At 43.9% G+C, this 15,040-nt stretch overlaps 1 protein-coding gene across 1 annotated transcript; it reads right to left on the bottom strand.

Annotated features, from left to right (window-relative positions):
* Positions 1–2,353: 2,353 nt before the first annotated feature.
* On the bottom strand, positions 2,354–13,441 carry LOC308134624 (uncharacterized protein; the record flags this gene model as incomplete). The annotated part of the gene is made up of 12 exons (XM_080502396.1): positions 13,317–13,441; positions 10,057–10,130; positions 9,808–9,942; positions 9,500–9,572; positions 9,218–9,419; positions 7,333–9,121; positions 7,084–7,257; positions 6,271–6,444; positions 5,313–5,486; positions 4,782–4,955; positions 3,420–3,466; positions 2,354–2,949 (listed from the first exon to the last, which is right to left on the bottom strand). Exons 1-12 carry the CDS (start codon positions 13,356–13,358, stop codon positions 2,354–2,356), a joined length of 3,654 nt encoding a protein of 1,217 aa, XP_080358522.1. The 5' UTR covers positions 13,359–13,441.
* Positions 13,442–15,040: the final 1,599 nt, after the last annotated feature.

Raw genomic sequence — 15,040 nt, 5'->3', positions numbered from 1 at the left:
CTCAGCAGCTTTGAGGTGGATGAACATTAACGTTAGCAACATTTGGGGAGGACTTACACTCCGCAGTAAAGCATGTTGGCAGGATCGTGAACTTTGAGAGGAAGTGTGTGTCGTTATTTACCACCTGGAGTTTGAATGATTTGTAGGCATGTTGAGGAGGTGGAGAGACTAATGTCAGGGTCAAACTGTGATTCCTAAAGAGAATTCCTCATTATCGTTGGAATAGATAAGTCATGAAGTCAATCAATCTGACTGACTTCTTTTTTTTTTTAAGTTAAATCAAGTATACATAGTGCATAGTACATACTCTATAGTTTAATTAGGGTATGGTGCATATTGCCCAGTGTAGAGTGCAGATAGTGTGGCGTGTGTATGGAATGTAGAGCACAGAGTTTCTGGTGCATGGTGTGTAGTGTAGAACACATCTTGTATTGTGAGCAGATATAGCAGTGTGCATTGTTGTGCATAGTTTGTATTGTATATCTTTAAAGAGCGGACGTCGAAAGCATTTGGAGACAACAAGTCATTTATTGAGTAAATGAGCTTGAAACCTGAAAATAATAAATATACTTCAAGCTTAAGTCAGTATAAATTGTGTAGTAGAACTACTGAGAAGCGTAATGAGAAACTATCACAGTAAGAGTATGACTATAAAAATTAGTCTAAGTAAACTACGAACTACAATAAACTACGAATGAATGAATGACGGTTCAACACGTATAAAATACAACCACAGACAAACTACTTTGCAGTTTAAATAACCAAGAAAAGCAGCTTATTAATGCCTAAACTACAAGTTAAATGGAGTAACCTAGAAAATGTGCAACTTAGAAACCAAAACCCAAAATACCAAAACCCAAAACAACGAAAGAAACAGAACAAACATAACGTGACAATGACGTAATTAATGACATTCCCATTCTCGGGTCATCAGTCTGAACTGGAACCATAAGATTACCTATAAAAGTACCGACAGCAGAACATGTTTTTGTTGTTCTTTCAGGTTTTCTTCTTGCTGTAATCAGATAAACGTCACAGTACTTTACTCTCTCTGGTATTACTTTATTTATATTTCCGTACTCTTGGAGGTTTGTGCTACAATCAGTCCAGCTTCTTCCTGCACCGTCTTTAATCTCACTACTTTTTATTATTGTTGCATTTCAATTGTATCGCGACGTCGACTATCGCTATGACTTTCAGTAAAAGCCTCTAAATTGTCTTTTTCCTCCTGTGAATCAACAATACATAATTGAAAACACAGGAAGTCCGACATTCAGCCACAGTTCTGTACAATAATATGAGGAAACTGTCTTAAACTTTAAAATAGGCATAAAAACATATTAATATTTTAAAATGACAAAAAAGAAGTTGACAAAAAAGCATGAGCTCCTATGATGATTCAGACAGACTGTTTCTGGTTTTCTTAGCTGAAATATTAGTTCATGACTTTATATAATAGTAATAAAACGTTTTGGGTTTTTTCTCACCAGGCGATATATAAACTCTCCTTCACAAGCTGGATGTAATTTAGTTCCTCTGCTCCTCATTTCAGTTTCCTTTCAGTCACTTGTCGTCATTTGAAATGAGAACTGGTTCTCAACTGACCGACCTGGTTAAAATACAATAATTTCATGGTGTTTCAGAATGCAGTTTGAGTAACTTTGATGTGTTTCCCTTTAAAACGCAGCTTTGCGGGGAATTTACTGAATTAATGTGTAAAAAGGGAAACGTGACAGTACGCGGCGGATATACGATCAATTATCCTGAGAAATGACGTTAAACAGAAGGTCACATATATTGAAGACAGAACAGTTTTTCAATCAGTCCACCTTGAACAAGCCTATACTGTAGAATAGAGTAGAATAGAATAGAATAGAATAGAATTCCTTCTATTGTCATTCTCAGCACAATGAAATTTAAAATAGCAGCTCTCCTGAGAAGAGAAAAAAGGGAAAATAAAAGTGCAAACAGTAGAAGGTGCAAGGATAATTAAAAAAAACTGAGATAAATAGAATAATGCAGACATAAAAACTGTTCAAGAGAAAAAGACTAGAGTCTGCAGGGGGTATTTACAGGACAGGCCATAAAATGTACATACACGCCAAGCTACAGTATTAAATAGTCTTGTACTAACCGAGACTATGTCCCTGATAAAACCCGTACACTAGACTTATGAAGTCTGGAAGTAAATACAGAAGAATAGATATTATAGATCACCTGCAGTGGTTTTCTGAGCCGATAGTGGAGCACACGTTGTTTTTTTTCACATTTAAAAAAAAGAAGCGTATCCAAGTTCACACTGTGAGTAACGAGATACTAAAATAATGGGGGGGGGGGGGGGGGTTTGGGGGATCTAGGGAAGATCATGTCTCTCCAGGGGACACAGAAACACCGAGGAGGGCGGAGCCACCACGGACCAGGACCAGAACCCAAAACCAGCGTACAGGGGTTCAGTGAATGTGGCGCTGAAGGTGTGGAGGTGGATCAGGGAGTCTGAAGAGACTCTGTAGAAGGACAGCGTGCCTGCAGGGTGGTCTAGGTACACCCCGACTCTACCGGAGGAGGAGGAGGAGGAGGAGGAGGACGAGGAGGACGAGGAGGAGGAGGGGATGGACGTGCCCCTCTTGTTGTGCCAGGCGGAGTAGCCTCCGCCCGAGGAGAACAGACTCCAGGAGTGGTCGTTGCCCCCAAACCAGCAGTGGTCGGACTTCCCCTTCCTGCTGATGCCGCGGCAGGCGACGGAGACGTGGACGGAGCCGCTCCACTCCACCTCCCAGTAGCGCCGGCCGCTCAGGGCCTCGTCGCACAGGCACTGGCACGAGGCCTCGAACCGGTCCGGGTGGTCGGGGTAGTCCCGGGGCTCCGGCGTCTGTCTCAGCCTCCTGTCGTCCTCCGACAGCGCCATGTCTCTGTGCACCGTCCTCCTGTCCACCGTCAGCTGACGGAAATCTGAGGGGAGGCGGCGGACGCAGACGCAGTCAGTCGCCGCCACGTGGGGAAATATACCGCTTTGTTTCCGTCAAAAAGGGCATACCACCCCCGGGGTGGTACTGCGGGCCCCCCCACAACAGTTCCATTCACACCCACACACACACACACAAAAATGTAGCACTAACAAGGGTATTGTATGTATCTCCCCACCAAGTCTATCTCTGTCTTTCCTCTCTCCTTTCACCCCAACCGGTCTGCAGAATTCCTCCACCTCTGACTCTGGTTTCTACAAAGTTTCTCCCTGTTGGGGGAGTTTTTCCTTTCCACAGTCGCAAACACACCTGCTTGCTCGTGTGGATATGTTGGGCTTTTCTATTTTCTCTATAAAAGCACATTGGAATGACTGTAATGTATTTAAAAATGTCTTTTTTTTAATAAATAAAAATTAAATTAAAAATTAAAAATAAAGGGCATAAATACACACTCACATTTGCAGAGGTCCGCTCTCAGCCACTGGACGCCGGCCGGCTGCACCCTGAAAGGAGGAGGGGGGGGGGGGGCAGATCAGCAGCAACACCAACAAAGACGTTACACCGCCTTTACACAGCACACACACACGTCTTTAATGTCACAACTTTGAATGAATCCGCCCCACAACTCAACTTTTATGGCACAACAACTATTTCTGTAAAATATTGTCCTCACTGTCACTGCAACACATAAATAAATTAACCCTTGAAACACTGGGGATATGTTTCAAGACTTTTTTAGTATTGTCACGTTGAAATGCGGCCGTCCGATTCACATTCATCTTTTGATCCACGAAAGGCAAAGGGAGTAAAAATGTATCATCAGATCATATTTAAATGTTCGGTCAGTTCAGGCATTTAAAATCAATACATTTGGGAGAAACTAGAGAAGATCAGAAGTTAAGGGATATAGAAACTTGCCTAATAAATGTTCAGCTGGTTTTAACAGGTTCTTCTCTAATTGCACTGGTTTAACTGGTTCCTGGACAGCTTTAATGGACTTAAGTCCTCGTAACTCATTTTATTTTAATTTCACCTTTATTTTACCAAGAAGGTCGGTTGAAACCGGTTCTGATTTACAATGACGACCTGAAGCGGCAGCAAGGAGGTACGAAGAAAAACATAGAAACACATGAAACAAAACAGTGAGGCTACCAAACTCACAAACTGGAAATCAAAAAATAATATCAGTATACATCAATGGAAAAATCTGCTGTCTGACTATATTATTACAGAATCTCAGTCGACACTCCCTGGATTTATGACAATAGAACCTCAATTCCAAAACAAACTCATTAAATTGCTACAAAATGGATCATTTCACTTTTTCTTCTCTTTTGCTCCTTTCTATACAAACTATTTCCTTTCTCCTCTGTTTCCTCCATAAACATAACGAATTTACACTTAGTATTTCATATACAAACACACGCACGCACGCACGCACACACACACGCACACATTATGTAAATAGTATTTGAGGTAGCACTTGTTTGTCTTTCTTTTGTATATAGAACGTATTGTTCATTTTCACACATCTTTGGAATTGTTTACTGTTTTGTATTGTTTATTTGCACTACCTTAAATTTAAAAAAAAGAAAAAGAAATATAAAACAAAACAGTGTCATACAATATTAAAAGAAATATTTATAGTGTTTATAGTAATGTCGATAAAGAAAGAAATTGATAAAAGCTAAACACAAGGGCAGTGATTCTTCACTATTGGCTGTTTGATATTTGTGGAATAAATATCGAAAGTTTTCATGTGTATTACAGATGATTTTAGTTTTCGTGGCGTCGACGGGTGGAGACGGTAGCAGATACCTGAGCGTGAGCGCTCTGCAGTGCGGGTCCTCCGCCGCAGCAGACAGCAGCTTCAGCCCCACGTCTCCCGGGTGGTTGTAAGTCAGGTCGAGCTCCGTCAGACGGGAGGCGGTGGACGTCAGGGCCGAGGACAGAGAGACGCAGCCGTCCTCGGAGACCAGACACCCTGACAGGCTGAGAGCACAGATTAACACACTCACACACAGGAAATACACCAGATTTATAGACGTTATTACATTGATAAGGTGATAGATACAGAGGAAAAGAGAGAGTGTAGAGATATACAGATATTGTGTAGTGATATAGTTAGAAAGACAATTAGAAAAATAGAGATTTAGAATAAGAACGTGCTGCTCATTAAAAGTACTGTATATGTTTTTTTATCAATACTCCTGCCACTGGGTGGCAGCATTGCTGTAGTTTCACCTGTCAGAATCCATTTCCTGCTCTCACTGTTCTTGAGCGTGTTTTTCACTCTTACATCCAGCTCATTCAAATGTGTGTCAGGCAGAGACGCTGCTATATTCTGACCTGAGAACCTCCACTTTACAGTTCGGACTCCGCAGCCCGTCCGCCAGCAGCTCCACTCCCGAGTCCTGCAGGTTGTTGTTACTCAGGTCCAGATGTTTGAGACTGGAGGACTGAGAGCTGAGGACCGAGGACAGAGCTCCACAGCTTCCCTCCGAGACGTTACAGGTGTCCAGTCTGAGGGGACGGCGTGCAAAGAGGGTCACATCCATTGTTCAGTGAGCGAGTTTGATAGAACATAATGTAAAATACCTGCAGTATCAAATGATATGCGAGGACACACTCACACAACTACAATCCCTTATCATCACGATGTTTAAACATTAACCTCAATGGAGAAGCTACGGTGTGGAGAATGTGGCCACACTTAAAGGGACAACATTTCACAGAAGGGTGTGAGGCTTTGTCTCCCTTTAATTTAGTGGCCCACCATGCAAACTGCATGACGTCATTTCCGCACTATAAGCCGCTACTTTTATTCCCACCCACTTGGAACCTTGCAGCTTAAACAATGACGAGGCAAATTTAGGAATTTTTATACAGGTTAACGGGTTTATTTATTTATTTTTATGTGGTGGTTGCGTCTTATATTCAGGAAATTCCATCTGGAAATTACAGTAGTTTTCAGTGGTTCTTCCGTTTCTGCGTAAATAGGCATTGAGACTTTTCAAAGCGCAGTAATGATGCCCTTCCTTTTGATGTATTTCCATGACGAACGTTGTCGCGCAAATGAGGCCTCGAGTGAAATTCAGCTGCAGTTACTGGGAAATAAATGCTGCACAGCCTCGAGACACAAACTGACGTTTGAACCCCGAGACACTGTCGGGCGTCCTTCTTGGTAGAAATGTTTTTTACAGTAGTTTCAGATATGAAGAGAGGACCCAGAGTGTCTTAAAGGAAATGTGTGTTAAATCAGTGGTTACATGTGAGATGAGGAAGAGCAGAGGTACTGGGGTCTGACCTGAGAACCTCCAGTTTACAGTTCGGACTCCGCAGTCCCTCCGTCAGCAGCTTCACCCCCGAGTCCTGCAGGTTGTTGTTACTCAGGTCCAGATGTTTCAGACTGGAGGATTGAGAGCTGAGGACCGAGGACAGAGCTCCACAGCTCCTCTCTGACACCTTACAGCCGCTCAGTCTGAAATCAAAAGAGCAACAGAATAAGGAAACATCAAACATTTCTCCAACGGCGACGGGGTGGCAGGGGTGGAAGAGTAACGAAAAGCAGACATACAGACCCAGTGTGTACTCCTCTAAACAAAGAGATGTCATTGATGACCATGCAAGTCAAAAAATACAAGTGAGAAATATTTTCACAGCGATGTAACAAAACCAAAGTCCCGACTGATTTGAGGAACCAGGAAAATCAGAAACCAAGGGGGCAAACACACAGTCAGAATATAGATCTGTACTGTGAAGCTCGGTGAGGTCAATTCAAAGTTTCACTCATATGACAGTGGTTAATTTTTTATTTTTTTTTGAGGTTCTGTATTTATATTTCCATTTAACCTTGTAAACAATTGGAACATGAGCAGGGAACATATACTAACCAATCAGCTCTCGAGAAAATATTTTAAACTCAATTTTCCTCGTCTTTGGTCATATGATTATGATGGTTCTGTGTTTGGTCATATGCAACATTTGGGTTCAATGAATAAAGAGTCTGTGGGTCTGTTCGTCCTTCTTCGCGGTACAAAGCTCAGAAAGGAAGAAGATGAAAGGAAAGACAAAATGCTCTAACTACTAATTCAAAGTAACACAAAGCCAAACATCAGACCTTAGAACTTCCAGTTTACAGTTCGGACTCTGCAGCCCATCCGCCAGCAGCTCCACTCCTGAGTCCTGCAGGTTGTTGTTACTCAGGTCCAGATGTTTGAGACTGGAGGACTGAGAGCTGAGGACCAAGGACAGAGCTCCACAGCTCCTCTCTGAGAGGTTACAGCCGCCCAGCCTGGAGAAACACAGACAGAAACACTCGGTGTTGAAGCAGCCTGAGCAAACAAAGAGCAGAACGTCGAGGTCTTACTGAGCTCTGCTGGAAGCTTTGACGACCGGCAGCAGCTTCAGCAGAGCCTCCTCTGAAGCCGAGTACTTCTCCAGGTCAAACACTTCCAGCTCCTCGTCGGAGGAGAGCAAGAAGAAGACCAGAGCCGACCACTGAGCGGGAGACATCTTCTCCTCCGTGAGACGTCCCGTCCTCAGGGACTGTTGGATCTCCTTCACCAGAGAGCCGTCGTTCAGCTCGTTCAGACAGTGGAACAGGTTGATGCTTCTCTCCGTGGACAGGCTCTCGCTCAGCTTCTCCTTGACGTACTGGACCGTCTTCGGATTGGTCTGCGGGCTACTTCCTGTCTGTGTCAGCAGACCTCGCAGGAGCTCCTGATTGGCCGGCAGTGAAAGACCCAGGAGGAAGCGGAGGAACAAGTCCAAGTGTCCTCTCGGACTCTTCAAGGCCTCGTCCACTGCTCTCTGATGGAGGTGGTGGAGTTTCTGTTTCTCCTTCAAGATGTTTGAGATCCAGGACGTAGCTTTGGGATCTTCCAGCAGGTTGCTGCCAGACTTGACGAAGGTCTGATGGACGTGGAGGGCGGCCAGGAACTCCTGAAGGCTCAGATGGATGAAGGTGAACACCTTGCCCTGGAACAGGCCGCTCTCCTCCCTGAAGACCTGCGTGAACACCCCGGAGCAGGTCGAGGCCGCCGCGACGTCGATGCCGCACTCCGTCAGGTCGCTTTCGTAGAAGATCAGGTTTCCTTTCTGCAGCTGCTCAAACGCCAGTTTCCCCAGAGAGTCAATCATCCCCCTGCTCTCTGGACTCCAGTGTGGATCTGTGGCGGCTCCTCCGTCATACTTGACCGCCTTGACTTTGGCCTGGACCACCAGGTGGTGGATGTACATCTGAGTCAGGGTCTTGGGCAGCTCTCCTCGCTCTCTGCTCGTCAGCGCCTCCTCCAGGACTGTGGCGGTGATCCAGCAGAAGACTGGGATGTGGCACATGATGTGGAGGCTCCGTGAGGCCTTGATGTGGGAGATGATCCTGCTGGCCTGCTCCTCCTCCTCCGCGCACCTCCTCCTGAAGTACTCCTCTTTCTGTGGGTCAGTGAACCCCCGGACCTCCGTCACCATGCCGACGCACTCGGGCGGGATGTTATTGGCCGCTGCGGGTCGTGTGGTGATCCAGAGGCGAGCAGAGGGAAGCAGGTTCCCCCTGATGAGGTTCGTCAGCAGCGCGTCCACTGAGGTGGACTCCGCCACGTCAGTCAGCGTCTCGGCGTGCTGGAAGTCCAGAGGGAGTCGACACTCGTCCAGACCGTCGAAGATGAAGACCACCGTGAAGTCCTCAAAGCTGCAGAGTCCTGCCTGTTTGGTATCAGGAAAGAAGTGGTGAACGAGTCCCACCAAGCTGAACGTCTTGTCCTTCAGCACGTTCAGCTCTCTGAAGGTGAACGGGAACGTGAAGTGGACGTCCCGGTTGGTTCTGCCTTCAGCCCAGTCCAGAGTGAACTTCTGGGTAAGGACCGTTTTGCCGATGCCGGCCACTCCCTTGGTCAGCACCATCCTGATCGGCTTAGCCCTTCCGGGCGAGGCCTTAAACATGTCTTCCGGTCTGATGCTGGTTTCTGCTCCGTCGCCTCTCCTGGATGTCGTTTCAATCTGCGTGAGCTCGTGTTCTTCTGCGGTCCCTCCCGCCGTGATGTGGAGCTCAGTGTAGATCTGGTTCAGGAGGGTGGGGTTTCCAGTTTTAGAGATGCCCTCAGACACACACTGGTACCTCTTCTTCAGGGTGGATTTCAGTTTACCGGGAACCGAGGATCCTGAAAACAGAACCACAGGGAAAAGTCAATTAAATGAATGTCTGTGGAGACGTCAGAAGGTGTGTCATTAACCCAACGTCTTCAGGTCCATCTTACTGCTCTTCAGATGCTCAACGAGCTCCTTCTGCTTCATGCTCTTGAGGAAGCTCAGCGCGATCTTCTGAAACGCCTCTCTGCAGCTCCTCTGATCCTCGTCCTCTGTCTCGCTCTCGGAGCACCCTGGGTCATCTGAACTCAGGAACCGCAGGAGTTTCTCGAGTTCATGCCGCACGAAGGCGAGGATGTTTCTCTCCAGGCGCTGAAACGGGAAACAACGATGGAGTGGACTATCAGATCCGGTGGAGCACAGAGATCTCCGAGCAGGGCGTCTGTACAAACCCCGAGAGCCTTCTGGCAGTCTGGATCAGAGCAATCGGGGGAGACGTCGGGACAGCGCTCATCTATCCCGGGTCTGTGGGGGAAGACATCAGCAGATGTCCGTGATTCCTTCACAAACGTGAAGTTTGAAACACATCTGACTACAGTCCTACAAAACATCTCCCCTTGGGTGAAGAAGCTCCAGATACTGGAAGTCCTCAGGAGGACAAAGCGAGAAATGGCGGTAGATATTTGAAAAATGTATGGATTCTGATGAGTCAGCAGTAATTCTAATGTTATGGCTCGATGGAAACATGTCAATTGTTTACATTTTATCAACAGGTCGCCGGAATAGAAGCGGAGGCTCCATCGACTGGCTGCTCTTGATGGACACATGGCTGGGTTCAGGTCCACAGTCAAGTCCAAGTTCAGATCCAACAGAGTGTGTCTGCTGCTCCTGGGAGCTGAAACACACACACACACACACGCGCGAGCGCAGCCCTGTAAGTGTGTGTGTGTGTGTGTGAAGCTGTGGGTCACAAATATTGCTCCTGGTCAATCGCAGGTAAAGGTCTGACCTCGGGAGTCCAGCAGGTTTCGAGGGAGCGACTGTGTCCTCATGCTGACCCATGTTCTGACGCAGCACCGCCACCTGCAGGAGGAAAGAAACACACACGCGTGAGCTGGGATCAGCCTCCGCTTCCTTTCTGCTCACTGTACGTTTGCTTATTCAGAACTTCCGGAACTGAATCTCAGACGGACGGTTCCACTCCTGTCCTTCCAGGTAGTGTGTAAACAAACCGTCGTCAAATCTGAAAATATGATGAAAATCGACAAAAAGAAAGTGAGATACAAGATGTGTAACTGATTGATAACCGATGTTTGTTCAGTCAGAAAGAAGCCGCTGGACTTCAACACTAATCAACACTACAGTATGGTACTTAAAGCTTCAGCAGCGCTCTCCCTGTACATCATGTCGGTTGGATATAGTTTGAACTCAGGCTGTTTATTATTCAGTCTGAAAGGCCAGACGAGATCAGACACCAGAAAGCGCTGTTGATCGCTCCAAACCCATTAAGACAACATCGTTTACATGACTCATCACTCCGATTTCCTTAAATCAGGGCTGTGAAACACAAATATTAGGCCACATACATGTGTAATATCGTCCCCAATGGACTGGAGCGGTAAAATGGTGCCAGAATAACTTTTAAATTCAAACCTTAAAGCGTTTCTTTGTTGGGACATTGAGGATTACCGCGTTCTCAATACGAAGCCAATTTTACCATCTTGTGCAAAAATGCAGTGAAATGTTTATATGTATATCTTCATATTTTTTTATTGATGCGTATACAAGAATATCAAAGGCATTCAAATATACCAAGGGACATTAGTGTCAGCATTAAATGTTTGTATACACCATTCAATTCAAATTGTTATATTTTCTGAGAACAAATAATTACAAAAAAGACAACTCATAAGAGAAAAAAAAATTTTAAAAATAAAAATATAGTTTTTCGGAGGAATTGTTTGATTCTGCACCAAAAAAAAGAAAAAAAAAGAAAGAAAAAAAGAAAAGTTTCAATATAAAGGTTATTTTGAGATGAAGTCGGATTGTATGTGGCCGCTCATCAGAAGTACCGGTACCCGTTTGTTTTATTGTTTTTTGTTTGTTTTTTTTGTGGAGAAGTGGAAATCCCCGACGAGGTTTGGACCGCAGCAGAAGACGACAATCACAAATTCACTTCCTCCCGTTCAGGAAACCCACCGCTGCTCGGAGACGACCTCCAACCACACGTCTCTCTATTCTCGCGGCTGAACGCCGGAAAGCGGCTCTGCAGCCTCCAAAACACAGAAGCTGAGTTTCATCACAGTTTCTCTTCCATAAGAGATTCAAAAAATCAATCAATCAATCAATATGACAATAAAATCCTTCCTGTGCGTCTCTGCTTCGCCTCGGATGCTACATTCCAGTACAACATTTTACATTTTTATCAGTTTATCTCCAACGTAACTTTTGAAAAGACTCATCTATTTCATGTACGTCTGTATAATGTTGACTCACGCTGAGACTGCATGAAACCCCAGTGAAGAAGCAGGAAGTGAAGCAGAGAGTAAAAACCAAATGATCGAATCTGACACAACTATCATGGTAACTTGATCGTCCTCCGAACCGTAACGTCGCTGCTCCTCCGAGACAAATCATTGCCGCCCCATTGCACCAACTTCCTTTCCCTAAAAAGCCAAATATGAAGGCCACAGAGCGAACCAACGAGCCAGAAGAAAGAGGTACTGAGAATACGTGGTATTTCTTCTGTGGTTTGCGTTTTTCTTTCGTGAAAACAACAGCGATGACAATAGATATGTTTATCAAGTGTTGCACAACCGTTGACATAAATGCAGAACAAGAGAACCAAAGTATTAAAAATAGAAAAAAGGGTTCTTATGGAGTCGTGAGACTTTGACAAAGTTTGTTTCCCAACTTAACTTCAGATGTTTTCTTTAGTTCAGATTGTGGTGGCCTGGTATGTCAGCTACATACTGGCAATAAGCACATCTTGACGATAACCAGACTTGACACTCGCTGGATGGTAGAATGTTGTTATTCAGGGGACATGTGGAGCAACGACGAGTGCTGCTCCTTCAATCATCACCACCCTGAACAGTGTGAACCGGTTTGGCTGTTTTCATGCAGGTACAGATCAGATGTCAAACTCATTTCGGTTCAGGGCTTCGAGTTCACCTCCAGCAGGCCCGACAGGCAACATAGGGCCAAAATAACCTTTAAATTAAAAATGTATAGTTGTTCTTTGATGTGGCACACAGTATATGTGATGAAAATATCTTTTCCATCACATACACTCAGAAAAAACAACAATTACTACCAAAAATAATTGTATAATCTCAACATAAAGCCAATTTCAACGGCACCTTATGGCTCATAATACAGTGAATTGCATTATTGGTGATTGTACAAACTCACCATGATACTTTCGTTTGCAGACAAATGCTTGTTTATGATCTTGTGGTCTTTGTGGTGTGTTTTGGCCGCTACTCTAAAGAAAACTGTTAAGAAATCAATGTTTTCCTGAAAATGTGAGCTGGCGTTTGCCCCATTTATTGTATCAGTGGTAAATGGGTTTTGTGGGATAATAATAGTCTCCCTGTGCCACAGTAAAGGATTTACATCTTTCATTTCATAAAAAACAAAATTTCACTTGTGCTTTTTAATGATGGAAAACTGCTCTATGGTTAAAGATTAATTCACTGAAATAAAGATGAACAACAACTGCAATTAATGTTGATTATTTACAATAATTGTACAATGAACGAATCTATTCTTTTTTTTTAAATGACTGACAGCCCAAAGAACATAAATTACCTGTATATCTATCAAAACACACAGTAACAGATTATGTTTGCACATATTTTATATTCAGATTAATTTCCAGATCCTATCGGGGTGATACTGAAATGTTTTATCTCTGTGTGTCTGCATATCTTCAAGTTATCTTTCAGTTTATTTCCTGTTTGTCTCCCTCTCTCTGTCGATAACAGACCACAGACTGACAGGCGCCAGTAGCCAATCAGAAGCCAGAACAGGACGCAGGCCCCGCCTCCCAGTTCCTGTAACGCCACGAATGACGCATTTAACACCAAAAACCCTTTTAAAGTTTCAACATTTCAGTATTGTCACAGAAAAAATTTTTCAATCTTCAAACAGTGAAGAAATCAGGTTATATCCGCATTCATAGCTTTGAAAACAAGCCCAATAACGTTGATTAAATCCGTGCAGGTTAATTTCTTCTCAACTGTTGTTGTTTTTGTTTAAAGTTACCTGAACCGGCGGACAGAAGGAACCGGAGTCATCGGGCCGCATCTCCTCCTGCTGCCGTTAAATCCGTTACCGGAGACCCGGAGCTGTCAAGAAGGTTTTAACTGTGCAGGGAGTCCTCGTGACAGAGCGGCGCGAGCGACCGGAAGTGATGGTGACGGGCCCCCGCAGGAGCCCGTGGAGGGTGTGTGTGTGTGTGCGTGCAAATACACGCCCTCACACGAGAAAATGATAGAAGGATTTCTAACCACCAGACTGACGCCATAGTTGCTCTCTATTTTATTTTTTAATTCTCTTCTGGGTGATATGTTTGGGTTATATTCTATTTTATTTTTTTTATGTCTCCACTGTAGGATATCAAGCTGGAGGAAATGTAGACATCATTGTGTGTCTTGTATGATAATCGATAATAATAATAATAAAAATAATAATAATAATAATAATAAAGCTTTGACTTTCACTTTCACTTGGACAAGTAAGTTGTTTTAGTCTTGCGTCAGCTTCTGTATCCAGGAGCAGCTGGTTTGTCAAAGACTGTGTCAACAAGCGTTCTGCACACATACCTAGTCTTCTTAAAACTATTTCAGTTTTGTTTTATTACTATTATGTTTTTACTTGTTTTTAACTGCAATTAATGTAAAGTGACCTTGGGTGTATGAATGGCATTAACAAATAAAATGTATTCTTATTATTCTTATTCTTATTATTATGGCAGCATTGCACCAACAGTCATTCAGCAGGACAAACATCTCATTTAGCAAACAGACGAAAAAAATATTCATATTAAAGTGGAATCCGTCTCAAAACTTTCACACTTTCATGACAAATACATGAAATGATGAGCTGTGTGTTTTTTATAAACTAAGACAGCATTTAAATGACTTCGGCACAATCATTAAAATAAAGAAGTAATATATTCTAGGTGTCTGAGGGAGTGAAAAGAAACGTCACATTTAGCAAGAAAATTAAACAAAGACTTTCAAAAAGAAATACGTTTTGTTGTGAAGTGAGCGCAGATGAGAGTCACAGGTCAGTTGTATGAGTTTACAAATATCCACAGGGGTTTTTAATCTTAAATCTGATTATCTCTTTCAATATGGAAAATGTGTGTTTAGACAAAAAGGCTCAGATCTCGGTGGAATTCCTGAGGCGTGGAGCCATTCAGTCGTCTTTTTTTGATATATTCTCATCTGTTTTGTAAAATTAAATACTTCTATTGGCACCTGAGGTTTATTTAGTGAGCAGGACCAGGGCCAGCGTTCAGGGAGGCAAACTGGAAACAATGGCTCCCTTGTTTACTTGCTTGAGGTGAAATAAAACAAAACGAAACGCAAAGGATTCTTTTGCTTGTGTGACATTGAAAGCGGTTGAAACACAGAGACTCTCAGTGTACCAACATCCTGAACCCAATAGAATATCTACAACATTTCATGTAAATCCGTGTGACTGGAACCGAGTGAGACGGTCGGCGGCGTGCGGCCGGTTCTCCCTCTGAAGTTTTCCCGAGTCGCAGCAACATGTTGAGTCTTGCAGTGGAAACATCTGCGACGAGATGGAGCGTTGAGTCGGGCCGCCCGCGGGGACGGTTACACAACGGAGGGGAGTTACAACACCGCTGATACATAAAGGTTGGAACTATTTAACCTCGGAACCAATCCAGCGACCGACTGGGATGAAGAAAAGAAGAGCTTAAGACGTTTAATTCAAAGGACAATGTTAAAGTTAAA

The sequence above is a fragment of the Blennius ocellaris genome (assembly GCF_963422515.1).
Source record: "Blennius ocellaris genome assembly, chromosome: 9".
Lineage (NCBI taxonomy): Eukaryota > Metazoa > Chordata > Actinopteri > Blenniiformes > Blenniidae > Blennius > Blennius ocellaris.
The sequence above is the reverse complement of the archived record's forward strand: the minus strand, read 5'-3'. Positions and strand labels throughout refer to the sequence as shown.